The sequence below is a fragment of the Cetorhinus maximus genome, unplaced genomic scaffold (assembly GCF_964194155.1).
Source record: "Cetorhinus maximus unplaced genomic scaffold, sCetMax3.hap1.1 HAP1_SCAFFOLD_434, whole genome shotgun sequence".
NCBI lineage: Eukaryota > Metazoa > Chordata > Chondrichthyes > Lamniformes > Cetorhinidae > Cetorhinus > Cetorhinus maximus.
The window spans coordinates 148,675-162,485 of record NW_027596378.1 but is presented as its reverse complement, the minus strand read 5'-3'; the positions used below and the strand labels follow the sequence as shown (position 1 = coordinate 162,485).

At 40.2% G+C, this 13,811-nt stretch overlaps 1 protein-coding gene across 1 annotated transcript in view; it reads right to left on the bottom strand.

Annotated features, from left to right (window-relative positions):
• The window catches only part of asic4a (acid-sensing (proton-gated) ion channel family member 4a), a 191,439-nt gene extending 180,257 nt beyond the window's left edge, over nt 1-11,182 (bottom strand). The window contains exon 1 of the mRNA XM_078535404.1: nt 10,607-11,182. Within this exon, the coding sequence (XP_078391530.1) occupies nt 10,607-11,182 (576 nt within the window). The remainder of the gene's footprint in view (nt 1-10,606) is intronic.
• Between the last annotated feature and the right edge of the window lie 2,629 nt (nt 11,183-13,811).

Genomic DNA, 13,811 nt, shown 5'->3' with positions numbered 1-13,811 from the left:
CCTAGCTATAAAGAGCACATGCCACGAAATAATGAAAAAGATGAATACAATCACACATTGGGAATATATCAGGCTAATAAATGCTTTCACAGTGAAGATATCTGATTAATACATGCACACAGATTGATACAGTCACAACTGAGTGAATATATAAGATTGTTAAAGTCACAAATGGAGTGCATATTTCAGATTGATCCAGTCACATAATAAGTGAATATATCAGATTGATCCAGTCACACAATGAGTGAATATATCAGATTGATTCAGTCACACAATAAGTGAATATATCAGATTGATACAGTCACACAATGAGTGAATATATCAGATTGATCCAGTCACACACGAAGTGAATATATCAGATTGATACAGTCACAATGGAGTGAGTATATCAGACTGATTCAGTCACACATGCAGTGAATATATCAGATTGAAACAGTCGCACATGGTATGAATATATCTGATTTACCCAGTCACACAATGAGTGAATATATCAGATTGATCCAGTCACACATGGAGTGAATATATCAGATTGATACAGTCACACAATGAGTGAATATATCAGATTGATTCAGTCACACACGGAGTGAATATATCAGATTGATACAGTCGCACATGGAGTGAATATATCAGATTGATACAGTCGCACATGGCATGAATACATCTGATTTACCCAGACACAAAATGAGTGAATATATCAGATTGATACAGTCACAGAATGAGTGAATATATCTGATTGACCCAGTCACAAAATGAGCGAATATGTCAGAGTGATACAGTCACACATGAAGTGAATATATCAGATTTGTTCAGTCACACTCAGATTGACTATATCAGATTGATACAGCCACACAGAACAATTATATCAGATTAATCGGCATAAAGACTGAATATATTGGAGTAATACAGTCACACAGAATGAATATATCAGACTCAATGTGAAAAAATCAGACTGACATATTCACACAGGGTGATTTTTCAGATTGATATCACCACACAGGCTTAATATAATTGGGTGATACAATCATTGTGTCACTGTATGGATTTGATATAGTCACATAAATTAAATTTATCATATTGGTGGAGTCACGTAGCAAGAAAACATCAGATGAATCATCGCAAAGACTGAAAATATCACAGTCATAGAGAGTGCATATTTCAGATTGATACCATCAGTGTTCAAATAATAGGACATTACAGTCATACACAGAGTGAATATATTAGATTGATACAGTCACACACAGAGTGAATATATCAGACTCAAATAGAAGTATAATGTGAAAATAAAAATCAGTTTGACGTAGTCACACTGAGTGATTTTTCAGATTAGTATAGTTACACAGTTTGAATATGTCAAGTTCAACATCCTGGGGGTTACCATTGACCAGGAATTGAACTGAACTAGCCATATAAATACCGTGGCTACAAGAGTAGGTCAGAGGCTGGGAATCCTGCAGTGAGTAACTCACCTCCTGACTCCCCAAAGCCTGTCTACAAGGCACAAGTCAGGAGTGTGATGGAATACTCTCCACTTGCCTGGACGAGTGCAGCTCCCACAATACCCAAGAAGTTCAACATCATCCAGGACAAAGCAGCCTGATTGTTTGGCACCACATCCACAAACATTCACTCCCTCCACCACCAACACACAGTAGCAGCAGTTTGTGTACCATCTACAAGACGCACTGCAGGGATTCACCAAGGCCTCTTAGACAGCACCTTCCAAACCCACAACCACTACCATCTAGAAGGCCAAGGGCAGCAGGTAGATGGGAACACCACCACCTGGAAGTTCCCCTCCAAGTCACTCACCATCCTGACTTGGAAATATATCTCCGTTCCTTCACTGTCACTGGGTCAAAATCCTGGAACTCCCTCCCTAACAGCACGGTGGGTGTACCTACACCACATGGACTGCAGCAGTTCAAGAAGGCAGCTCACCACCACCTTCTCAAGGGCAACTAGGGATGGGCAATAAATGCTGGACCACCCAGTGAAGCCCACATCCACAAAAAGAGATAATTATTTTAAAAATTAAGACAGTCACATATTGTATCAATGACAATCACATGCAGTGAATATATCAGATTAATATAGTCATGCAGATTGGATACATTGGATTGATATAGTTACACAGTGTGAATATATCAGATTGATACAGTCACATATGGAATGAGTATATCAGCCTGATACAATAAATCTGATTGATACAGTCAAAGACAGCGTGAATTTATCAGATTGATGCAGTCATACATGGAGTGAATCTATCAGGTAGTTACAGCCACACATGGAGTTCATACACCAGATTGATAAAGTCACACAGAGTGAATATATCAGATTGCTACAATCACTCATGGCGTGAATATATCAGATGGATATAGAGTCACACATGGATTGGATATATCAGATTGACACAGCCACACACAGAGTGAATGTATATCGGATTGATACAGTCACACATGGAGTGAGTATATTAGATTTATGTAGTCACACACACAGTGAATATATCAAATAGATTCACAGAGAGTGAATAGATGAGGTTGATACAGCCACACATGGAGTTCATAAATCAGATTGATACAGCCACTCAGAGTGAATACATAAATTGATACAATCACACACAGAGTGAATACATCAGATTCATACAGTCATCAGCGGTGTGAATATGTCAGATTGATATAGACACATGCAGATTAATATATCCAATTTATTGATCGATACAGACTTACAGACTGAATATATCAGCTTGATACAGTCACACAGAGAGACATTAGACTGATACAGTCACACATGGAGTGAATATACCAGATTGATTCAGTCACACTTAGAATGAATATATCAGCTTGATACAATAAATCAGATTGATACAGTCACACAGAGTGAATTCATCAGAGTGGTATAGTCACACACAGAGTGAAAATATCAGATTCATACAGTCTCATACGGTGTAAATATACCAGATTGATAGAGTCACACAGAGAGTGAATATATCAGATTGATAGTCTCACAGAGTGAATATATCTAATTGATACAGTCGCACATAGTGTGAATATATCAGACTGATACCATCACACATGGCGTGAATATATCAGATTGATACAGTCTCACAGATTGAATATATCAGATCGATGCAGTCACACATGGAGTGAATATATCAGATTATACAGTTAAGCAGAGTGAATACGTTAGATTAACACAGTCTCACAGACTGAATATCTCAGATTGATCCAGTCACTCAAGGAGTGAATATATCAGACTGATGCAGCAACACATGGAGTGAATATATCAGATTGATTCAGTCACACATGGAATGAGTATATCAGCTTGATACAATATATCAGATTGATACAGTCAAAGATGGTGTGAATATACCAGGTTGATACAGTCACACAGAATGAATATATAAGACTGATACAGTCACACATAGGGTTCATATACTAGACTGATGCAGTCATACAGAGTGAATATATGAGACTGAAACAGTCACTCAGAGTCAATATATCAGATTGTTACAATCACTCATGGTGTGAAAATATCAGATTGATACAGTCACACATAGAGTGAATATATCAGATTCATACAGTCTCATACAGCATCAATATATCAGTTTGATGGAGTCACACACAGAATGAATATATCAGACCGATACCATCACAGGTGGCATGAATATGTCAGATTGGTACAGTCACACAGGCAGTGAATATATCAGATTAATACAGTCACACATGGAGTGAATATATCAGCTGATTCTGTCAAGCAGAGTGAATTTATCAGGTTGACACAGTCTCACAGACTGAATATATACAATTGACTCAGTCACACATGGAGTGTACATATCAGATTGATACAGTCACATGTAGAGTGAATATGCCAGATTGATTCGGTCACACATGGATTGAGTGTATCAGCTTGATACAATAAATCAGACTGATACAGTCAAAGGTGGAGTGAATTTATCAGACTGATACAGTACATATGAAGTGAATATATCATGATGATACTGTCACACATGGAGTTCATATACCAGGTTGACGCAGTCACACAGAGTGAATATATCAGATTGCCACAATTACTCATGGCATAAACATACCAGGTTGATGCAGTCACACAGAGTGAATATATCAGATTTACGCAGTCACACACACAGTGAATATATCAAATAGATTCAGTCACAGTGAGTGAATAGATGGGATTGATACAGTCACATATGGAGTCAACATATCAGATTGACACAGTTACACATGGAGTAAATATATCAGACTGATACCGTCATGTATATTGACACTGTCACACAGGGAGTGAATATATCAGATTGATACAGTTGCACGAGGAGTGAATATATCAGATTGATCCAGTCACAACATGTGAATATATCAGATTGATGTAATCACATAGAGTAAATATATCAGATTAATAGATCAATACAGTCTCACAAAATGAATATATCAGATTGACACAGTTGCACACGGAGTGAATATATCAAATTGATACAATCACATGGAGTGAATTTATCAGATTCAAACAGTCAGATACAGCATTAATATATCAGATCGATGCAGTCACATGTTGACTGACTATATCACATTTATAGATTGATACAGTCTCACAGGCTGAATATATCAGATTGGTTCAGTAACATATGAGTATATCAGTTTCATAGAATATATCAGATTGATACAGTTAAAGATGAAGTGAATATATCGGACTAATACAGTCACACATAGACTGAATATCTCGGATTTATACAGTCACACATAGTGAATATATCAAGTTGATAGATTGACACAGTCATGCAGACTGAATAAACGAGATTGACACAGGCACTCACTTGGGACAATACATCAGATTGATACAGTCACATGAGGAATGAATATATCAGATTGACACAATCACACATGGAGTGAGAAGGAAAAGAGTGGCTTTTAGCAGGTACAAGGGAAGCAAGTCAGCGGGGGGCATTAGTGGAGTACAGAAAGTGCAGAGTGGAGCTTAAGAAAGCAATTAGGAGAGCAAAGAGGGGATATGAGAAATGTCTGGCTGGTAAAAGTAGGGAAATTCCCAAGATATTTTATAAGTATATCAATGGGAAGAGGATAACCAGGGAAAGAGTAGGGCCCATAAGGGACCAAGGGGGCAATCTATGGGTGGAGCCAGATGACATCACTAGAGTGTTGAATGAATACTTCACATCTGTCTTCACCCAAGAGGATGAGGATGAAGATATCAAACTCGGGGAGAGAGACTGGGAGGTTCTTGAGCAAATTGATATAGGGAATGACAAGGTATTGGAGGTGTTGGCAGGCTTAAAAGTGGACAAATCTCCAGGTCCAGATGATCTGTGTCCCAGACTGCTGAGGGAGGCAAGGGAGGAAATAGCAGGGACTCTGACCCAAATTTTTAATTCCTCTCTGGCCACGGGGGAGGTACCAGAGGACTTGAGAACAGCTAATGTGGTTCTGCTATTTAAGAAGGGTTGTAGAGATAAGCCAGGGAACTATAGGCCAGTGAGTCTCACGTCAGTGAGACTATTGGAGAAAATTCTGAAGGAGAGAATCTATCTCCACTTGTAGAGGCAAGGTTTGATCAGGAATAGTCAGCATGGCTTTGTCAGAGGGAGGTCATGCCTACAAATTTGAGTGAATTTTTTGAGGAGGTGACCAGGTGTGTAGATGAGGGTGGTGTAGTTGTAGTTTATATGGATTTCAGCAAAGCCTTTGATAAGGTCCCACATGGGAGACGTATAAAGAATGCAAATGCACATGGGATACAAGGTAATCTAATGAGGTGGATTCAAAATTGGCTTAGTTGTAGGAGACAGAGGATAATGACAGAAGGATGCTTTAGTAATTGGAAGCCAGTGTCCAGTGGCGTACCACAGGGATCTGTGCTGGGTCCCCTATTATTTGTCATTTATATACACGACATAGATGATTATGTGGGGAGTAGGATTAGTAAGTTTGCGGATGGCACAAAGATTGGTCGGGTGGTTAACAATGAGGTTGAGTGTCTTGGGCTACAGGAATATATAGACGGGATGGTCAAATGGGCAGATAAGTGGCAGATAGAATTTAACCCTGAAAAGTGTGAGGTGATACACTTTGGAAGGAGTAATTTGATAAGGAAGTATTCAATGAACGGCATGACACTAGGAAGTTCTGAGGAACAAAGGGACCTTGGCATGTGTGTCCATAGATCTCTGAAGGCAGAGGGGCATGTTAGTGTGGTGATGAAAAAGGCACATGGGACACTTGCATTTATCAATCGAGGCATAGATTACAAAAGTAGGGAGGTCATTTTGGAGTTGTATAGAACCTTGGTGAGGCCACAGCTGGAGTACTGTGTGCAGTTCTGGTCGCCACATTATAGGAAGGTTGTGATTGCACTGGAGGGGGTGCAGAGGAGATTCAACAGGATGTTGCCTGGGATGAAACATTTAAGTTATGAAGAGAGGTTGGATAGACTTGGGTTGTTTTCGTTGGAGCAGAGAAGACTGAGGGGTGACCTGATCGAGGTGTACAAGATTGAGGGGCATGGACAGGGTGGATAGGGAGCAGCTGTTCCCCTTAGTTGAAGGGTCAGTCACAAGGGGGCATAAGTTCAAGATGAAGGGCAGGAGGTTTAAGGGGGATGTGAGGAAAAACTTTTTTACCCAGAGGGTGGTGACGGTCTGGAACGCGCTGCCTGGGAGGGTGGTGGAGGCGGGTTGCCTCACATCCTTTAAAAAGTACCTGGATGAGCAATTGGCACATCATAACATTCAAGGCTATGGGCCAAGTGCTGGTAAATGGGATTAGGTAGGTAGGTCAGGTGTTTGTCACGTGTCAGTGAAGACTCGATGGGCCGAAGGGCCTCTTCTGCACTGTGTGATTCTGTGACTCTGTGGTTCTATGATACAGTTGCACAGAGTGAATATATCAGACTGATACTGTCACAAATGGACTGAATAAACCAGATTGGCACTGCCACACTTGGGAGAATACATCAGACTGATACAGTCATACATGGAGTGAATACATCAGATTGATACAGTCACACCAAGTGAATATATCAGATTGATGTAGTCACACAGATTGAATATATCAGCTTGATTGATGCATACAGTCTCACAGATTGAATATATCCAATTGACATAGATGCACATTGATTGAATATCTCAAACTGATAAAGTCACACATGGAGTGAGTATATCAGCTTGATACAGTCACACATTGAGTTAATATATCAGATCAATAGATTGACACATACTCACAGACTGAATAAACAAGATTGACATTGTCATACATGGAGAGATTATATTAGTCACAGTCACACCCAGTGAATATATCAGATTGATGTATTCACACAGAGTGAATGTAACCGATTAATAGATCAATACAGTCTCACAGAATGAATATATCAGGTTAACACAGTCACACCAGGAGTGAATATATCAGGTTGATACAGTCACACACAGAGTGAATATATCGATTGATATAGTCACACATGGAGTGAGTATATCAGATTTACACAGTCACAGAGAGTGAAAATATCAGACTGATACAGTCACACATGGAGTTAATATATCAGATTCATACAGTCACATATGGCATGAATATATCTGATTGATACTGTAACATGCAAAGTAAATATATCAAATTTATTGATCGATACAGTCTCACAGACTGAATATATCAGACTGATACTGTCACAAATGTATTGAATATATCAGACTGACAGAGTCACACATGAAGTGAATATGTCAGATTGATTTAGTGACACAGATTGAATATATAAAATTGATTGACGCATAGAGTCTCACAGAGTGAACATATCCGATTGACACAGTCACGCATGGAATAAATATATCAAAGTGAGACAGTCACACATGAAGTGAATATATCAGCTTGATACAGTTATACATCGAGTGAATATATCAATTTGATACAGTCACACCGAGTGAATATATCAGATTGATGTAGTCACACAGAGTGAATATGTCAGATTAATAGATCAATGCAGTCAAATTTATAAATCAATACAGTATCACAGACTGAATATATCAGATTGATATAGCCACACACTGAGTGAGTATTTTGGATTGATACAGTCACACTGAGTGAATATATCAAATTGATACAATCACACACAGTGTGAATATATCAGATTGATACAGTCAAACTGAGTGAGTATGTCAGATTAACACAGTCACACAAGGAGTGAATATATCAGGTTGATACAGCCATGCACAGAGTGAATACATCAGATTGATACAGTTACACACGGAGTGAGTATATCAGATTTACACAGGCACACACTCTGTGAAATAACAAATTGATGAAGTCACACAGAGAATGAATAGTTGAGATTGATACAGTCACACAAGGACTCAAAATAACATATTTACACAGCCACGCATGGAGTAAATATATCAAATTAATACAGTCACATATCATATTAATACAGTCACACAAGGAGTGAATATATCAGATTGATACAGCCACACACAGAGTAAATGTATCAGATTTATGCAGTCACACATGGAATGAGTATTTCCGATTGATACAGTCACACAGAGAGAATATATCAGATTGATACAGTCACACTGAGTGAATATATCAGATTGATACAGTCACACTGAGTGAATATATCAGATTGATACAGTCACACTGAGTGAATATATCAGATTAATACAGTCACACAAGGTGTGAATATATCAGATTGATAGGGTCACACACAGAGTGAATATATCGGATTGACACCGTCACACGCAGAGTGAGCATATTAGATTTACACAGTTGCCATACAGTGAATATATGACATTGATACAGTCATGCACAGTGTGAATATATCATATTGATACAGTCACACACAAAATGAATATATCAGATTGATGCAGTCACACTGAGTGAATAGTTGAGATTGATAGTCAACGGACCGAATATGTCAGACTGATACACTCACACATAGAGTGACACTGACACATAGAGTGAATATATCATATTCATACAGTCACATACAGCATGAATATATCAGACTAATATAGTCACACAAGGTGTGAATATATCAGATTGATACAGTCACATATCAGATTGTTACAGTCACCAGAGTGAATATATTTTGCCTTTATCAGACTGATAGTTCGATACAGTCTCACAGACTGAATATATCGAGATTGATACAGTCACACAGGGAGTGAAAATATCAGATTGACATATTCACACAAGGAGTGAATTTTTCACATTGACAGTCGCACACAGACTGAATATATCAGATTTATACAGTCACACATGGAGTCAATGTATCAGATTGTTACAGTCACACACTTCATGAATGCATCAGATTGATAGATTGATACAGTGCACAGAGTGAATATTTCTGAATGATAGTCACATAGGATTGAAATATTAGATTTATACTGTCACAACACGAATATATTATTGGAATACAGTCATACAGAGTGAATATATTGAGATTTATACAGGAGCTTAACGTGAAAAAACAAGTTGATACACTCACACAGAGTGAATTTATCAGATTGACACCATCACGCAGGGCTAATAGAATGGGGTGAAACAGCCACACACAGTGAATACAGCAGATTGATAAAGTCAAAATGAGTGAATTTTCAGATTGATATAGTCACACAGAGAATATGTCAAATTGATACTGATAAACAGAGCAAGCTTTTCAGATTGATACAACCACAGTGTGAATATACCAGATTTACAGTCACAGAGAGTGAACATATCAGATTGGTACAGTCACATAAAGTGAAAATATCTTATTCATATAGCCAAACTGATTGAATATACCAGATTAATGGAAACACATGTGTTCTAAAAACACCATATTTCCCTGTTTTTTTTACTATTGTACTTTTCTGTGTTTTTTTTGTAAGCTCTATTATATACAACGTCGCACAGCAACCAAGTGGCAGAATGTGTACTATTATCGATAGCTGGAGTGAATGATGAAAGGACACTCAGTGTCCAACATCACCAGGCACTGGCTGCCTCATTGTCCTGTCAGTCTGTTTGGATGGCTTTACTCACATGAAGGCAGTGAGGGTCAACCTCCACCCTCCTTATCCAGGCTTCTCTTGGGAGGTAACCATGCATATTACTGGACACTGAAGAGGAACATCTCTTTAACCCTTTCCTCAATCCTAACCCTCAATGTACAGCTCACTCCGATTGACCTCTATATACTGGAGGTGACTCACTGTAAATGATATAATGATATATATCGGAGAAGCTGACATATTCAGTATGCTTGAAGAGCCATTCAGGAGCTTATAACTGTCTGCGTTTTAAGATTGGAATAGAGTTTCCCCACACCCCCAACCTCACTCCTCCTTTATCAAAAGCAATTTGTCTCTCTGGGAAATTCAGGGGAATTAGTTCCATATCCTCATTAAACCTTTAGCCGACTCATAGTCTCCCAGGGAGCCAAGCAGCTGTAAAATCATAGACATTTTTCGAAAGCCTTCTTCTGTTTCTAGCCTGGCTTTTTCCTTATCAAAGGTAGGTTGAATTCTATCCCGAGGAGAAGGGATTTTAGTTGATTCAGCTGCCCCCCAGGGGATTTAGGGAACAGTTTGTTTGAAGGGTTAAATTAAAGACAGACCTACCACTGAGAAGTTGTGAGCTGAGCAGTTGGAGCCGCTGAAGTTACAGTTTTTCAGCATCTCTTCGATCTGGTGACCTGTCCTGTTGAAGATGTCCATCATGTCTGCAACGGGGTAGCCCTGGCTTGCAGCCCGGTGGGCATCCTTGCTCTTGGGGGGCAATCCGGTCATGTTGGCCAGGTGGTGAATATCAGCATCTGTTAATGCCGTGTGCCGGAACCTGTTCATGTTACAGATGGTGATGGCGGGGAAGGGGATCTCATGGTCAGACTCTTCGTCCAACGCTGTCACGTGATGATGCTCGAGGTAGTACATGGTGCAGTTCACCACCTGGTAGAGGAAGAAGAACAACGAGGAGAGGAAAGCGAACGCCCAGAGACCCTGCTTCACACCGCAGCCGCCCGGCACAAAGATATGGTTAATGCCGTGCAATGAGCAGGTATCAGCAAAGGTGACCAGGTCAGTTGTGGTGGACTGACAGCCCTCTTCGATCAAGCTCTTTTTGTCGCATTCCACCGTCCCTTTCTGTTTCTCATCATCCTCCGAAAATGCAATTTTGCAAACGATTTCAATCGGCATCTGGGTTGTGTGTGCAAATGCCTTGTACAGCAGAGACGCCAGAGTCTTTGAGCAGAGGACTGGCTGTGTGACAGAACTTACTGAGAGAAAGAGAGAGAGAGAGAGAGAAAAGGAAGGAGAAAAAAGAGAGAGAGATACAGAGAAAGAAAGAGGGAGCCAGAAATCAGCTTACAAACCACAGTTTCGACTTCCTGTCTCTGCTGGCTGTTTGATCAGTGTGCTGTGTACTGCTTATCAGCAGTAATACAGCTGTCAGAGAGCGCACTCCTCTATACACCAGCGTATAAAATGCAGCGTTTACACAAGTGCTAATAGAACTCAGGGCTGCTTAATAATTCATGAGGGAGGTCCATCATCATCACCCTCTTCTTCCGCTGGTGATGCAACAACTTTGAAGCCACTTGTTTGAGTGAGGAGTTTTCCTTTTCCCTCATCACCTTTCCAGGAAAATGAGAATTCATTAGAAGTTTTTGTCACCCTTTGTTCCTCTCTCAGTCAGTGTCCTTGGACAGGGGTTTGTAGGGAGTGAAGAGGGGCAGAATGTTTTAATTTTATACCAGGTTTTCAACTGCAATCGCTCTCCCTCCCTCTCTCTCTCTCTCTCCAGTCTATCCATACCCGGCCATTGATTAATTGCAGCAATAATGGACAGTGAGGAGGAGCAATCGGCACCACTCCACCTCCATCACTCAGTCTCCGTGACATAGAAAAGAAGTGAAAGGCTATTGATCTCTGACTCCATCTATCTGGATCAGCTCTGATACAACACACATCCGGATTCCCTCCTCTCCCTCTAGAGCAGACACTAATGAAAATACTTCACAACCTGTAAGGAATTTTAATGACTAGTTGTATTGTGTACAAAACAGGCAATTACTGTTTGCCTGCCTTATCCCCTTCTTCTGACTCTAAAGGTTCTGTACCCATGTAGAGCTGATGTCTTAAGAGTGTATGGCCAATGGTAATAGTGTGACACTCTGCAGGCCCTCACCTCTTACTGTAATCAATAAAGTGTCACCATGTGAAACATTCTATCCATGCGAAACATGCTTAATAAATGGCTAAGGAAAGCCTTCCAATTCACTTTTAGTAATCTACTTTTCCCATTTATTTGTTCTGGCTATTTTTTCACTTCTTCCATGTCTGTTATTCACCTCATAATGTCTCTGCCCTTCAGTCTCTTCTAAAATGGTGGGACCACTCCCTGTCCCTCATTCCGCCTTTCCTCACTCCCCTCTTCCTCAGTTGCCCCTCAAACTGTAGAACTCCACAGAAAGGATCTTCTAGCAGTGTGTAAGTAGCAAACAGGTAGTAAGAGGTGGAGTGGGTCCTATTAGGCACAAAGAGGGTGAAATATGCTTAGAGATGCAGGACAAGGGCTAATATAGTTAATGAGTACTTTATATTGGTGTTTACTAAGGAAGTAGATGCTGACAAAATACCAGTAGAAGCAGCGATGGTAGAAGCAATGGATGGGGTGAACATTGATAGGCAGGAGGTTCTGGAAAGGCTGGCTCTGCTTAGAGTGGATAAGTACCTGCTCCGGATGGTTTACATCCCAGGTTGCTGAAGGGAGTGGGGGTGGAGATAGCGGAAGGACTTGTCAAAATCTTCCCGAGATACGGGGAAGGTGCCAGAGGATTGGAGAGTGGTAAATGTGACACTCTTATTCAAGAAAGGGTGTAAGGACAGTCCGAGTAACTACAGAGCAGTCAGTTAAACATCAGTGGTGGGTAAGGTTTTAGAAACAATAATCTGGGAAAGACGGAGAGATTTGTGTTAATTAAGGAGAGTCAGCTCGGATTTGTAAAAGACAGATTGTGTTTGACTGATCTCATTGAATTTTTTGATGAACTAACAGAGAAGGTTGATGAAAGGGATGTGGTGAATTTTGTCTATATGGATTTTAAGAAAGCTTTTGACAAAGTACCACATAAAAGGCTGGTTAACAAAACTGAGGCTCATGCAATAGATGGGTTGGTAACCAATTGGATAAAAAAATTTGGTGCAATAGCAGAAAACAGTGAGTCATGACAAGTGGTTGTTTTTCGGACTGGAGGATAGTAAACAGCGGTGTTCCCCTTTGGTCAATGATAGGACATAGATTGAAGGTTTTGGGTAAGAGATACAGGGGGGATGTGAGGAAGAACGTTTTTACACAGTGAGTGGTGATGACCTGGAACTCGCTGCCCACGAGGGTGGTGGAAGCAGAAAAAATCAATGATTTCAAAAGCAAACTGGATGGGAGCCGGAGGGAGGTAAACTTGCTGGGCCACGGGTTAGAGTGGGGAGAGTGGAACTGACTGGGTTGCTCTAGAGCCAGTATTAACTCAATGGGCTGAAGGGCCTTCCTCTGTGCTGCAAATGATTTATGACCCCTCCCTGTTCTCAGTTCCCCTGCAAACTGTGGCAATCCTGTGAGGTGTTGCCTCTGGATTAACAATGTGACAGGGGGACACATTCATTATTTTAATTTTATGCACTTCTCCCGGGCAGAACAGTGTGAAACTGCTTGAAGCTTCGCAGGCTAATCCAGTTTTCATCTGAGAAAGATAAACAGGAATATTTCGGAAATGGTGAGAAGCTTGAAACTGTGTAGGAGCACAGAGAGATCTAGAGTTTTATGAAA